The sequence below is a fragment of the Stylophora pistillata genome, chromosome 2 (assembly GCF_964205215.1).
Source record: "Stylophora pistillata chromosome 2, jaStyPist1.2, whole genome shotgun sequence".
Lineage (NCBI taxonomy): Eukaryota > Metazoa > Cnidaria > Anthozoa > Scleractinia > Pocilloporidae > Stylophora > Stylophora pistillata.
This window is the reverse complement of record NC_142520.1, coordinates 45498626-45514395: the sequence shown is the minus strand read 5'-3', so window position 1 is coordinate 45514395 and position 15770 is coordinate 45498626. Positions and strand designations below refer to the sequence as shown.

At 36.8% G+C, this 15770-nt stretch overlaps 1 protein-coding gene, 1 long non-coding RNA gene and 1 pseudogene across 2 annotated transcripts; 1 reads left to right on the top strand and 2 right to left on the bottom strand.

Moving 5' to 3' along the window:
- Positions 1 to 255: 255 nt before the first annotated feature.
- LOC148739824 (uncharacterized) lies at positions 256 to 4429 on the bottom strand. The gene is made up of 3 exons (XR_015996549.1): positions 4378 to 4429; positions 2155 to 2226; positions 256 to 282 (listed from the first exon to the last, which is right to left on the bottom strand). It is a non-coding gene; the product is annotated as an uncharacterized LOC148739824 (long non-coding RNA).
- Positions 4430 to 10944: 6515 nt separating this feature from the next.
- Positions 10945 to 13543, top strand: LOC148739823 (uncharacterized; annotated as a pseudogene).
- Positions 12355 to 15241, bottom strand: LOC148739822 (uncharacterized). The gene is made up of 3 exons (XM_088751080.1): positions 15052 to 15241; positions 14878 to 14963; positions 12355 to 14609 (listed from the first exon to the last, which is right to left on the bottom strand). The coding sequence occupies exons 1-3, from the start codon at positions 15142 to 15144 to the stop codon at positions 14192 to 14194; spliced, it is 597 nt and encodes a 198-aa protein (XP_088607206.1). The 5' UTR covers positions 15145 to 15241; the 3' UTR covers positions 12355 to 14191.
- Positions 15242 to 15770: the final 529 nt, after the last annotated feature.

Genomic DNA, 15770 nt, shown 5'->3' with positions numbered 1-15770 from the left:
GGGAAATCCCGCGGGCTCATCAGTGATTTACTCATCAGTGGACTCATCAGTGATTTACACGTAAGTTTACTTTTGCTGCCTCTTGTCAACTTTGGATAAAACTCAGACAACGACTTCACCGTTTGTTCTTTGCCTCTCGTCTTTTTAATGAAAAAAGGCACTCTGAACACGAGATGTTGAATTCTCCACTTTTACTGTGCGAGAGGTTTACCAACTTTGTTTTCACACAACATAATCTCACTCAAAACGAATGGATGTAAATACTACATCCGACCAACAAAGCTGCAAAAATGAAAATCCAGTGCTAAAATTTTACACAGTGGAATCAAAATACTTGGACGAAATACAGCAGTTTAAAATCCCAGAAACGCTCAAGGGTACGAGGAATAATACATCAGGCCAGGAGATCCCTTTAATGGTATCCTTGAGTTCTTGCTCATTGACATGCGAAAAAGTTGTTTCAAGAATTTCGTTTTGTGGAACCGTACAGTAGAAGTAATCGAGAACAACCCATCCTAAACTCAATCAATTGCTCTGAGTTCCGAACTACAAACTTACAGAAACAAGTATTCGGTTCAAATTTAGAATTTCGAGCTTATCCAGGAGCGTCGTGCAAATTTGCAAATGTGTTGTCGTGTGGTGACGAGCAAATATCATGGCTGCTCCAACAGATTTCGTAAATGAGAAATAGCATTCTGGGCGGTGGTCTGATCTCTGGCAGTGCCCTCGCCCTAATCCTCTCTGTTCTGTATTTGAGTTCTTCTGCTGTTTCGCAATTGGCTACGCTTTTTTCAGGATATCACATCCTCAGACCGAAAGTGATAGCACTTTTCTGAAGAGGACTGTTAGGGAGCCTTATTAAGAGCTACAAAAAAAGTTTGTTCCCTGAATTCTTCTCTTGTCTCTTCAGGCCACTTAGAATACTTAGTAACAGGTTCATTTATGGGAAATAAGAACCTTTAATAAAATTTAATTTGCACGTCAAGTGATAGAGGAATTTCCGGCGCGTACTTTTGACTTTTGAAGCATTTAACACTGGTCAAAGGAGATAACATTGCTTCAAAACAAGGTTTAACTCGAACGCTACAATGAATTATTAACTTGCGTACGTTCAATTCGACTTGACTTTTTATATTTTGGAAGGTAGATATACATGTAAACCTCTTGCGGCCACCGTCCCCTTTTTCACCTCGCTCCCTCTCTCCGCTTCGATGCACGAAAGGAAATTAGGCTGAGACGTGTTTCAATAGACTAATATATATGCGAGCTATGTAATAAATTTTTATGTTGGTCTGATTTAATTAAAGTAGATAATTGCCGTGCAATTAAGAACTATATCCCCTGTACTTTTTTATATAAATTAAAAGCTTAGCCTTTTTACAACCGAGTGGATGCCAGATCTTCTAAGACTGATGGATCAAAAAATTGTTACATTCTGTCACTTTGTCCACTGTCTAATCATTGTAATACTTTAAATGATACAGCTATCCCATTTATTATACATTGTAGTCACCATCTGTCTCCTCATTGGTTAAACGCCCACAGTTAATTCTGGGACCTACAGATTAGTGAATAATCTGTAGGTTGCGCGCGCAATGCATGATTTCCGATGGACTAAAGTCAAGTTCATGGACAGCGAAGTGAGAATGGCTCCTCGATTCGCTTCATCGACTCAGCGAGAAATTGATAAATTACTTGAAGATAAAGATTCGGAAAATACTGAAAGATCTACAGTTTTTTTCAGTGATACTTTCTTTTGAAATGCATTTAACTTTTCTGCACTTGATTGTTTTCTAAAAACGGTGAAAATTTGTTTACCACACTGTAGTACATTTTTGAGTGTTCGAAAATAAACTGTGTTCGCTGTAATAATGCGTTTGGCGTTATTTTCTTTAAAACAATGTATGATAAAACAGTTATTGGATTCGGTGTTTGTGATATCCGGAATAATCAAAATGCCAGGTGTCGGTTAGTGTTATCAGCCTCAGCCTTCGGCTTCGGCTGATAGCACTTACCTCGACCTTGATTATTCCGGATATCACTAAAACCTCATCCGATAATTGTTTAATATTCCCTGGTTATCCCTTCTTGGCTCTCCCTTACAATGCCAATAGTATTATATTTAGGAACATTTTCTTTTAACGTTTGACTTACAGCTGTATTAGGTTGATATTGTTACTGAATATGTCATTCGGCAAGTCCTCCAAATGATTGTAGTCCAACCGCCTGTCAACAAATGAGTCAAGCAAGCACTTTTAAATGGCCAAAATGTTTTGGGAAAGAACCAAGGATACTTAAACAGCAATAAATTTATATTTTCGGGGGCATCTGTCAGATCCACAAATCAATTTCGCTCATCGTTCGTGGATATCGTTCAAAACATTTACCATAAGCCATAGGCCAGTCAAGTGAAAGAAATTGATGTCGTCCTAGATTTACTAACATAATGTTTGTGTAAAAAAGGTTCTGCTTGTTTATCAAAGCGGAACACCAGGCTTTACAAGAAGACCACAAACCAATAGACCTTATCACCTGATGAAGAGAAGCAGTATGTTGTCGAAACGTCGTGATTCACATCACGAGTGACCCAACGACAACACTTTATCATTACAATGTTTGTAATTTACAGAATAGCTTTTTCTTAACCATGATTATTACTAAATATGACCTTGACTCTTTTGTGAAAGAAGTGAAATTATATTGAAAATGTGCCTTTACTAATCTATGGCTAAATTATAGTTTTTCGGGCAAAATCATTTCAGTGAGAGATGGTAATAGCACTCGAAGTTAGTTTTCATCCAGAACACGACCGTGACAAATTCTCGTTATGTTCTCGACTATATGAGATTTTTCTGTGATAATCGTAAACATATTATCAGATGAGAGCTGGGGTTTACTCCAACCAAACCTGTCAACTAAAAATGCCCTGTTCAACGCTAGAAAGATACGGATCGCTCATACGACCTTTCTCAATACAACAAAGTATCTTATGACTAATCCAAAACTGCAGGCAAAACTCGTCATTTACAACAAATATTAAGCGAACTACCAAAAATAAATTATTCCCACCTCGACCAGCTCCCGACAGATGTTCGGAGAACCGCTGGGTGGTGATACATATGGCATTACAAGGGCTCTGCAAGGGCGCTTTCAGTGCCTTGTATTGCAATTTCAGAAAAACCTTTTCCTTTTGTCGTTAGAACTTTGTGGGAAAAATAACTCAATATGCTGTTACACTGTTCGATAACATCCAAAGCTTGCTCTAGCGTTTTTTTTTTTTTTTTTTTTTTTTTTTTTTTCATTAACTTCGATATATATATATATATATATAAGCCTTTCTTTGTTTTAATGGGTTTTCTTTTCTAACAGACCGGTCAATGTTTTTTTTTTTTTTTTTTTTTTTTAATTTCAAGCAAACTTATCATGGAAATGCGTTTAAATGCGAAATTTAGGAGTGCAGTGATTGAGAAGGTGGCAAATCAAGGAAACTAAAAAAGGTTTATGGAAAATTTTAAAATCACTGTAAAATCGCTTCTCAGATCTGATCATATTGTCGCTGAAGCGGGATGAAATTACCGCCGTTTTTACTTAATATAGCGGCTTCCAAAATCTACAGGTCAGTCAGCTGAGTATTGTTATAAAAAATTTCCGATGGTAATTTCCTCAGCTGGTTATTTGTACAAACCTACCAGAAATAATTCAAAGCGGCGTTAACAACATTTTTTTCGTGAACTAAGCTCAAGAAATTTGTATGCCCAAATCATTGCACTTTCTCTCATGTTCTGAGGTGAGGATGTAAAGTATACCGGCTAAAAAATTAACATTTTTTAAGAATATACGTTATATTTTCGATCTAAAAAAAAGGCCATGCAGCTATAATCACATCGTCATTTTGTGCAGTCCTCATTATAGGAAAGGCCATACTGACTGAAGGGAAGGAGAGGGTAAGTTATCAAGAAAGTTGCTAAAGTAAAATGTTTGGAATAATTGCACACAATCTATGTATAGTTTTGTCTAAGAGTTTAAACAGTGGGTTAATTCGCAACGGTACAAATATCAAAGACAAAAAGATACGCCACAGTGCTTTAGGACTATCCTCACCCGGATGATCACACTACATGATCACACATCAGTCAATGTCCCTGACAGTGACTGAAGTAATCCATTCAGGTATATTTAAGGTGTTCATGTAAAGATTGGGGGAGCTAATCATGATTATTGGGAGCTAAAAAGGCTCGGCATTGCTATCGTAGATTTCTTGGAGAGGAGTCCTTTAGTTCACTGCTACCCACATTCCTATCAAAAATCATAACAAAAGTGTCGACTACGGATTTTGTCGTTAACAAGCAGATCGATAAAAAAAGAGTCTTGGCTTACAGAAATCTCAGCTGGGTATAGTTACTGAAGATGCCTTGGGGCAAGTCCCTCAGATTGTTGTTGGCTAAGAACCTATTAAGGAATCGTTAGAAACGTTTAGATTACACGAGAAAGCAGAAAGCAGCTAATCGATAACCATTAACTCATTGTGAAAACGTCCATGAAACCTTAATGTAAAGTGTTTTAGTTCCTAGCCTGTACTGCACTTAGGTACTAAAGGAAGATTAACGGCTGGAAAAAGCATAATTTTGATGACAACCACGTGGTATTTGACCGTGCCTTGGATCATAGGTTACTCTCTTTAGCCATTACCTCCAGATCTTTTTCCACTTTCTGATACATATGGTAAGAGCAGCACTAGCTATTGACTTATGTAGTGCTTTTCATGAATGGCGTTCTTTTACTTCCTTTGGTATTGAATAATTGTATTATAGTTCAAATTTAGCTGATCGATGAACATATTCCTTGTAAGTAGTCTTCACACAAAGAATGCTGTGTATCCCAGGCCTCAAGATAATTACATCAATTACTGGTCAATTATTAAACTTATTAAAATTTAAAAAGCAGCGTCGGCAGACAAATTTGACTAGGCTAGAGGAGCTAATTTTTTTCACTTTTACCTTAGTGATGTAATATAGACTTAATATAGACATAATATAGAGACGTATTCAGCTTTGTGTGTTACAACCTTTACTCAGTTCAAATTGAGAGTTAGAACTTTAGCGAATTTTAGATTCCTAGTTGGCGAGGTTTAACAACTTTTTGCACTCTTTCTTTGACCCAAGTAAGAAAATCCTTCATTCTCCGTTTTGTTATTATACCACACGCTAACAGTTAGATCTGCACTGTTTCATAGGACAAGCATGTTACTAGTTCTAGGAGAGGATCAAGTCAAGTGACTAAATACCACATGTAAGCCTTATTCTTGAGCCAGTCCCTCTGAAATTTTTTCAAGATCACAGCCGCTCTTGTAGATCTTAGGAGAATCCTATGTGAAACATCGTGCATATCAATAATTCTCACGAATCTACTATTCGTCATCGTAAATCATATATTATACAGGGGTTATCCTGATTAACTTCAGGCCTACAATAGCATGAAAGGGATTCCTTTTGGAATAAGGCTTTTTGTGGGAAGTATTCCCGAGATCAATCTTTTCTTGGTGTTGATAACTTTTAAATCGTACTCACAATTTTGCCATGGTAAGTGGAAATTTCAACGGAACTGAATTCAGTTGTTTTCCATTACAGTTCACCCCCATGAAAGTTTGCTGAAAGACGTCACACTCGCACAAGTTTGGGCACTCTAAAATAAGATAAGAACATGTAAAGATAATTTGATTGGCACATCAAAGGCTTCAAATTTGAAAGGATTTAGTCACTTGTTTTGGAAACGAAGAACTAAAGTTACGCTCGAACACTTCAGTGTAATGGTGTAATCTACCAATACGGAACGAGCATGGTTAAAAAAATTAATTATAGATCATAACTTTGATCAGAAACACGAACGTTTTTGCGTTGTTAGAATTGAGTGGATAAAAACTTCACGGAGGTTCACACGATCCGGTTATGAAAACTAATGACATAGTTCTACGAAGCAATGAGACCTCACCTTCAACTCTGAGGCTGATGTTCCTTCTAAATATCTCTCCATCGCTTTGTACCTCGCAGCTGTAATTTACGTGGTTTTCCGACGTTATTTTAAATTGAAATGTTATGCTGGTACTATTTTGAACAGCGAAACCATCTTTTCTCCATACAATGTATGGGGCCGGCGCACCTTTCACTGGGCACCATAGGTTAGAAGTTCTGTTCAAAAATATAAACTGCGTGTTTGGTGCCTGTTCCAGGGTTGGATTGACTATATTGGGTTTCAGAGGAAAAATAAAAAAATCGTTAGAATAATTGTGGTATACAGAACAACTAAACCTCAGACACAGTATGGGAGGAGAAACAATTTTACTTGCACATTAAAATAACTATCATTCTACATTTAATGCTGACACGATTCATGATGTGTCATGCAAACCGTATTAACATGAGAATTCTATATGTCCTTTTGTCTGTCAGTCTGTATCTCAGATTGGAAGTCATTTAACCTTCGGTAATAATCGCTATTACTCAGATATTATATGGAAATATGATCTTAATCCTGACAAAATCCAATTACAATCCAACATTCCATATCCCCTTCTCCGTCTTCTTGTGTCTCTGCCTGTCCGTCTGCATCTCGGATTTAAAGCTATTTAACTTGGTGACGTAATTACTTCTATGATAAAAAAAGGCTTGAACGTATTGAAGGCGAAATTACAATTAAATAATGCATATATATATATATATATATATATATATATATATATATATATATATATATATATAAATGTATCTATATTGAAGGGAAATCCATGCCTGTTTCATTGTGTAATCTGCCAGTATAGAATGCAGAGAAATTATAGAATACTTTCTCGGTAAAGTTCAACCGCATGTATCGTCCACTAGATCGTACTACTCCAGTTTTGAAATCGCCACAGAATTCACCAAGAAGACTGGCTGACTGATTACGGCCGTCACGAATCTCAAGATAAGAACCCCTTATACCTTATATCCTGGAAACAGGCTGCGCATGGTAAAGTTAAGTTCCACATAATGTCCTTGTGGAAATGAGAGAACTTGTTCTTTATCAAACTCTTGGACTTTTTTCCACTCTCGTGCTTGTCTAGAATTCTCCAACAAACCTGCAATAAGTGCATCCAGCCAATTAGTTTGGTTGTAACAAAAACAACCAATGGTTATCGTAAAGAAACTCTAAATGGTGTGTAAAGACCAAGGGAAAGGAAGAATGTGTCATTACACAAAACAAGCGCTTGCATACAAGCCGAGCTCCGTTTTGCAAGCAAAATGACTCAATATATTAGATGTTAGACTATTTGAAAAAAAAATTAATTACAAATACAATTTACTTTATTTCATACTCCGCATAGAAGAGAGAGATTGAGAAGCAGTACTCAATGATCAGCCTTTGCTTGAGCTGGGACAAAACAAATGACGATTCCAAAAAATTAAAGGTAAATTGATTTTAACAAACCCAAACATTCCTCCGCAGCATTCACAGTAACAAAAAGAAAAGGAAAAGGGAAACATAAGCTCAGACGCTTTGTAAAGTATCTTGCTCAATAACGCGAAAGACATCAGGGCTGGAGCTCACCAGGCTTAAGGTGTAGCCATTGTAAATGAGTCTCCGATTCCGACTGAAAAACTTGCCATCCATTTAGAATTAAGACCGTACATGTGGTTTCCTTGTGAAAAAGGTGTATGCAAGATAATTAAAAGTTTGTTTATTACTGTCTTTTATGTAAGTATATTTCATGGAGATGATTTTGTTTAGTTTTAATGAATTTTATTTCACTTGAATTTAATCTCAAAAAAAAAGGCGTCAGCAAAATATACAGCAGATCTTTACTTAGACTTCAGATGGGACACAGTTATCGTCTTGGACATCTTCTTAGAAGTAATACACCCCATTTCACAAGCTTAGTTTCATTTGCGTTGCACTGTTATCTTCAAGAGGTTATAGTCTCTAACTCATCCCTCAGCAGAAGCTATCTTCGTACGTCCTTTAACTCTTCATTACCCTCCTTGGACAGATGTCCCATTCATTATCTCCATTCCCTTCCTCACCGCCCACCCTACCCATGGGGCCTCCTCTCTACCTCCATTAGAAAAAAACTATTTCAAATCGCCTACCACGTTAGGCAATGACTGTAAATATCTGAATTGCTTACAGAAAACAAGGATGAAACTCCACTTGGCCATCGAAGATATCGTCGTAATGCTGCTTGCAAAGAAATAAAGTTGATATGCTTAATTTTCCTTGATTTTTAACGTGTCTATCCTTTCAGTAAAAGTCATTTGTTAATATTAATGTTGTCAACGCAAATTTGAAAATTAATATAACTACAAGTTATATCATAGGCGGTGAACCAGGGGGTGGGGGGGAAGGAGAAGCGTAGCCCCTAAACAAAAATTTGAGCGATTCGCTTCGAAAAATATCGCTAATGCAACATGAAACTTAGGCAAAATATTCAATTTCGTGACCATTTCACGAATCCTTGTACATGAATCGCGCTTTGAGCTAGACAGTCGAATGCAAGGCTGAAATATTTTAGACTGTGTCGCTTAGAGCTCGTTTAAGAGTTATATCCAAGTACACCTTTCAAAAGTGTTAGTCAATTTGTCTCCATCATTCCCAAAGCAGTGGGTACCCGTCTCGTCGAAACCTATGATTAGGACTTTATCAAAACATCAGAACTATTTGCTCTGGATAAATGGACAGTTGTGACCGTTTCATCGTTAATTTCAGAGACGTTGTGATCGATTGACTCCCCACGTTGACGATCTTCTTTAGTAACACCAGCTTAAGTGTCGTATAATTAACAGTGAAAAGCAGAAGTGATATTTTGGATACTCGTCGTTATTTGAAGGTGAGCTACTTATCTTGGAGCCACTTGAACATTCGCTGTAAGCCTACATCAAGCCAGCAAAATTTTGTAACTATAATTTAGGTACATTTTGGAACAGTGAAATGAAATAACTTTCTTTTTCTTTAATTCAAAGAGATAATGATGTTCATTTATGTTTTTATCTTCGCCGAATTCATTGACGTTTGCTTTCTATAAAACATTTTACCAGAGGTTTGAACATACCTGCTTGTTTTGAGAACATGCTCTAAAAAATTTACTTTTTTTAACTCGGTTGTGGTAATGAAATATATCAAGAAAATGCTCATTATTTTGTTCGGTCCACTACGTAGTTTGGGACCAAGATTGAAAGGACGAGATCCTTCCCTTATAATAAAGTTTATTCTGAATAATCGATTAATGATTAATCTCGTTTTTCTCGATACCTGTTTCCTTGATGAAGTGTTGATGTTGTTGAGAGAGTTAACCCTTTCTTTCGTTGAAAAAGGAATGCCGGTAACCTTAAACTACAACACTTATACAAGAATAACTCAGGAAAAAACTGATATTAGGATAAAGTATTTGCTTATCAAAAAGCAGCCCGATGTCATCTAATAACAACTAAAGTAACAGCTTGGACATTTGAATTTAAAAATTAATCACCCCATAGCGGATTTAAATGCAAACATTGAGAGAAACTTAAAACGATAAATTACTTATTTTAAATTACAGTCCTCATGAATGGCAGATGACTTTTCTGGATTAAGAATTAAATTGAATTCGGATCCTGTATTTTTTTTAAGCTTTCAATATTTTTTGATAACAGAGGAAAAAGTCAATATTTATGTCAGTAAATAGCAACGCGAAAGAGTATTAGAAGATGATTTTATGTCCGATTAAGAATCAAAAGGAGGGAAACGAAATGAAAAGAAAATATGCAAAGAACAGCTTTTTTGCATTGTTTTAACGTGTGAAGTAAGGAAGCCATCTGTAAAATAATTTGAATGCTTTTTTTTTACCTATTAAGAGAGCAATTTTATACAAACTTCATCCACGTGGAGTCAGCTATTTTTTTTAAAACTTCGAATGAAAAGTTTATTCTGGATAATCGATTAATGTTGAATCTCGTTTTTCTCGATCCATATTTCCTTCATGAAGTGTTCATATTGTTGAGAGAGTTAACCCTTTCTTTCGTCGAAAAAGGAATGCCGGTAACCTTGAAATACAAGACTTATACCTGTATGATTCCGAAAAAAAATGATGTTGGGATAATGTATTTTGGTCACCCAAAGGCAGCCCGATGTCATCTACTAAAAACTGAAATAACAGCTTAGACATTTGAATTTAAAAATTAATCACCCAATAGCGGATTGAAATACAAACATTGAGAAAAACCATGGCCAGAAATCCGAGACAGTATGTCCTCCGAGCAGGCGCATTGATACCGAATACAATCTTAGAATACAAACGCGTAATTCAAGCCGTTACAAAGAAAACAGTGAGATTTTGAGTTACCTCGGTTTATTCTCCGTTATTACATCCCTTTGGAAGCTTCAGCCCAAGGTCCAAAAATCTTAAAACAAAGTTAACATCTCGTACAGCCTGAGGAATCACGTTGTTAATATTTTCGTGGTGGTTAAACTGGTTCCCAAATCCGATCTTTCTCAGCGCAAAAGTGCTTGAAATCCGCCATATGTCCTCTCTATTATCTCGCCGAGTTCCCATTTTCGCAAAAATATCAATTGGTCTCATGAGGGTTTTGGTATCCTTCCAAAAATCCGCTTGCTTTGTTTACACCTGAAACTTCACTTTTAGTTTAAAATTGAAGTGTTTCCTTATCATTAAACCGGTTCCAAAAGACGTTCAAAAACAGGGAAAATACTGTCGATGACAATGCTTCAAAAAGAGCGATTTAAAGGGCCAGAGGAAGACAGCCATGAGTCACGCTTTGGACTCGTAAATTCATAGTTTTGATCTCGCAAAGTCGTCCATTTTACATCCATGAATCTTTATTCTATGCTTTGTAACCTCCCCTTGTTAATAGAGCCCAGGGACTGGTAAGTTAAGCATATTTAAGAGTAATAAATTACATCCCTATTTTGCAAGTCAAAATGTCGGACGAATTCAGTGAATGCTCTTTAAATTCTAAACGCAAAATCCTGATTAACCAGCCAGAAATTCGTTATGCAGCGAAAGCTGACGTGAATGAGATAATTTTTGCCCTGGATATACCCTTTCCACTGTTAAAAGAGTGGCACAAAATCATCGCAACTTCGTGTGCTGAGGGCACTTCCTGTCAAAATTTTCCTGCCGGAAGTGAAGACGAACAGGCCGGCTCAACTGAAATTACACACAAAATCGATTACGTGGATCTGCTGGAACATTGTATTCCTCGTGGCCTTTTTGCTTTTACAGATGATGAATCGATACGCAGTGAAATCAGTGTTAATTTGTCTAAACTTGCCGGTACAGTTGTACAACTGTTTAGGAAAACCAAAGGTAGAGCCAGAAAGGACTTGGATGAAAGAATTAAAAAATTACACGTGTGTGAGGGGCAAGTGAGATCAGTCAGAGAAGTTCATGAAGAAATGGAGTCAATGAGAGATGAACTTAACGAATGGAAAGCCAAGCACAAGGATTTGGAAGAGGAAACAAAAGAAATATATGAACAACTGAGTGTCTCATTAACTGACAGCAAGAGGGTCATAGGGGAGCTCCAGAAATCAAATAGAGAACTGGAGCACTATATTGCAGTTTTAGAGGAGGCAACAGGCTTCTCTACTTACAAAGGAAAACAAGTTTCAGAGGCAAAACAGAAGGCAAGAACCCTTAGATGCTTCCTCTCAAGGGCTGAGACAGCTTTATGGTTTTCCAAATCTTTTGGGCTAGAATTAGATAGCCTAAATGTAAAGGAATTGGACACAGGTGGTATTCACAACTTGCATTTTTCTCAGGAATCTGGACAAAATGCTGCAGGTTCTAAATATAGCAACTTGCCAGAGCAAGATAAGGAAAATATTGAACAAATTCTTTTCTTGCTTGATAAATTCTGTGTGGGAGATGCCTTTTACCATGAATTAACCATGACATTTGATGGTCTCCCTAGATCTTATCTGGTAGAACAATGCCGAGATGACCTAAACAAAATGTGCCACATTGATCCACCCCAAGGGAAACACATTGGAGCTAAAGTAAGTTCAGTGGGAGATTTATTAAAGGAACATGTCCAGCATTACCTGCAGCAAAATCCATCATTTAGTACAGATGACAAAATACAAATTAAAGTTAATGGCGATGGGGCACGCATGACAAGGAATTCCAATTTTATTTTTCTTTCTTTCTCAATTCTTCAAAGTGAACAGTCTGTTATGTCTGCCAAAGGAAATAGGACAATTGCTGTTGTGAGTGCCTCTGAAGGGTACCAGACACTAAAGGAGTCATTCGGAGGGATCTTTGAGGAAATCAATCAACTGGTTGCCTCTGGGAAACTTGTATTTCATGAAAAAGTAGTAAACACTGAGTTCTTTTTAGGAGGTGATTATAAATTTATTTTACTTATGCTAGGGCTCAAAGGTGCCACCTCAAATTATGCTTGTGCCTGGTGTAAAATTCATAAATCTGAGCGATGGAACATAGCAGAAAACTACTCTACCTACAACATGCCACCACTTGCAAGATCCCTTAAGGAAATCAGAAAAATGTCCTCTCATTCTAAAGATAATTATTGCTGTGACAAAAAGCCACTGCTTAACATAGAACTAGACCACATAGTGGTTGATGAGCTCCACTTGATGCTAAGAGTGACCGACACTTTAACGGATAACATCATTACAGAATGTCTCAACTGGGATAAGGATGATGATTTAAATCGTAAAAAAAGGAGAGCCACAAGGTCTTCACTTGAAGAAACTAATTCAAGTAATAAGATCTTGTGGGATTTCTTTTGATGTGTGCGAGCAAAGAAATGCTGATGGTAAGGCAAGCGGAAAATATGACTGGACCAGTCTCTTAGGAACTGACAAAAGAATTATGTTAAAGGCACTGCCAGACAAGTTGAAAAACTGCTTGCACCCCCAAACTTCAGATGCAGTTGTTAAGGTTTGGAAAGGGTTTGGAAATCTCTATCGAATTGTAAACAACTGGGCTCCAGACAAAGAGCCCAATGCTTTCTTCTCTCAAGCTAAGGGGTGGATCAGCAATTTTCTCGAGCTCAATGGCAAAAGGGAGGGCTACGAGCGAAGCAGAATCACACCTTATATGCACATCATGGTTGCCCACATTCCCAAATTTTTAGAAAAGTACAAAAATGTCAAAATCTTCACAGGCCAAGGGGTGGAGAGAAACAGTTATGTGGCACGTAGTGTGATCCTCCGAAAATCTAACAAATGGGATTCAGCCGGGGATGTCCTGCGACAAGAGCATAGGCAATGGGTGTTACACAGTCGTGAGAGGGAGGTGCGCTCATACGTTAATAGAAAACCCACTTATTGGGATGCGGAAAGCAGAGAAAAAAGACAAAACAAACGCAAGAGCCAAGGTAATCAACAATCAAGTGAAGCTGACCCTGAATTGCATACTTCTCAGCCCACAAGCCTAACCGAACCTGACTTTGAAAAAATGTCAGTAAAGGAATTAAAAAATGAACTTAAGCAGAAAAATGGCAAAGGATTCAGTCATAAAAAAAAAGCTGAACTCATTAAACAACTATAGGAAATCTGTGCACAGGAAAGTACACATCCAAGACAGTCAGCTCAGTGCCGTGGCAGCTCATGAAACTATCAAAAATTCAAAAGCTTTTACACTACAGAGAGTTTAAAAATGTAAGACAGTTTAAATATAATAAGCTGTCAATCCAAAGCAGACACTCTGGAAGGTACTAAAAAAAATGATAACTTTGCCTGATAGAATCTTGAGAAGAAAACTAACTTTCAGCAAGACATAGTGGACCATTCTTTGGTACTGGTCAATAAACATCATGTGTAATAACTGCATTTGTAAATTATAGCAAAGAAACTAACCTAAAATGAAAGAAAGTCTATCAACCTTCCATAAGTGTCTGCTTTGAATTGCCATTGATTCTAGAGAACCCTTTTACTCCCAATGGTTAACTTCAAAAAAGGGTTAAAGGAGTGCCAAACAACAAAAAGTAAAAAAATAAAAAAAAACAAAGAACTACAACAAACAAAAAAATTAATGCAAACAAGAGAAAAACAAAGGCCAAAGGATCAAGTATACAACACATTCAATAATTGTGACTTCTGCTGGTCTCCTTTCAATCCCCCCCCCCCCCCTAAAAAAAAAAAGAAAAATTCGAACAAATAGTTATTGGGGAAAAGGGTTGAATTAAAAAGCACTAACCTATGGTACAAAGTTACATGGCTGTCGGCTGAAGTCCAGGGAAAGCTTCTCAATAAGCATTCGTTGATCTTCTTGAAGCTTTCCCTGAACTACAGAAAAGGTTTTAGGTGACTTAGAAAGAAATAGCCTCACTTTAACAGGATATTTTACCCGAACCCCATCCCCATTACTGTCACACACAACATCCCAGTTTTCAGGAAATTTGCAACTATCAAAATCAGTTTTTTCTAATAAAATATACCCCTTCTGCCTAGCTTCCCTCCTCTTTCCATGAAACAAAAACCTAAAACAATCATAATTAAAATCTAAAATAAAATTGCCCCTATTTTTATTTTTCAATTTGGCAAGAATTGATCCCCTAAGGGCATCAATGTTTTGAATAAGCCTTTCCTGGCTTATGTTTGGCTTGTTGTAGGATCTGTTGTAAGAGAAAGAAAAAGAAAACCAGGATAAGTTAACAGGGTTTCACAGCCCTTATTCATTATAAATAAACAATGTTGCAATACTACATCGTTATTGTAGAGTGATATAAAAATTATTACAAAGGGCAGAGATGAGTTATTACTATTTCTGGAATCAATACTAGCTTATAATAAACTTGCAGTTTCTGAGTGCATTTTTGTCTTCTTACTTACATTACAGTATGAAATATTGTATGTTCTCTCTAAAGATAAGAAGCAAAATACCTGATTAGATCGGTAGTGAGGTTTTCTTCATCCTCCCAACTATTAAAGAAGGCGCTAAAGCCTTTCCACTTGATTAAATATTGGGTCTGGAAATGGAAGGTAAAAGGCTTTAAATATGCACCACAAGGATAATATAATAACACCACAAGGCTAAGATAATAATTATTTACTCACCGTCGATCGTGAGGTCCTCTTCGACACGAGCCTCTCAACGGGAAAATAGTGGAGGCAGTAGTTTTCTTTTTCTTGAGATTCTGATGTCCCCATACAAGATCAGCAGAGGACATTTTCTGCATTTGCCGAAACAAACCTCGGGTATTTCGGCTCGAACTTCTCACTCCATCCGCCATTATGCATGAATCATTCTATTATTAAGTTATTAAATTTAAATTTATACCGCGCAGTTTCTATAAAAATATTCAACTGCGCCTTACAATAAATATTAAATCAAAAATAAAATAGAAGTTCAAAATTACATTTCTAAAATTCCATAAATAAATACATAAAATAATTCACCAATAATGCAATTTAATCATAACAACTATAGTAACTAATTAAACGCCCTATTAAATAAAAAGGTTTTAAGTCTAATTTTAAAAATATCTAAACTGGAAATAGATCTTATTGTGGTAGGAAGCAGATTCCAAAGTCTAAGGGCGGCACAACTAAACGATCTATCTGCCAGGGTCTTCTTGGATATTATTTTCGGGAAAGGTAATAAAGCTGCGGAGTCATCGTTGCGCCTTAAATTATACCTAGACGGCGGCAAGACAGATATTAAATGGCGCAAGTAATCGGGCGCCATACCATGCAATACCTTAAATGTAAGAAGAATTATTTTATATTCGATACGATAACAAACAGGCAGCCAATGTAATTCGCGAAGTAGAGGC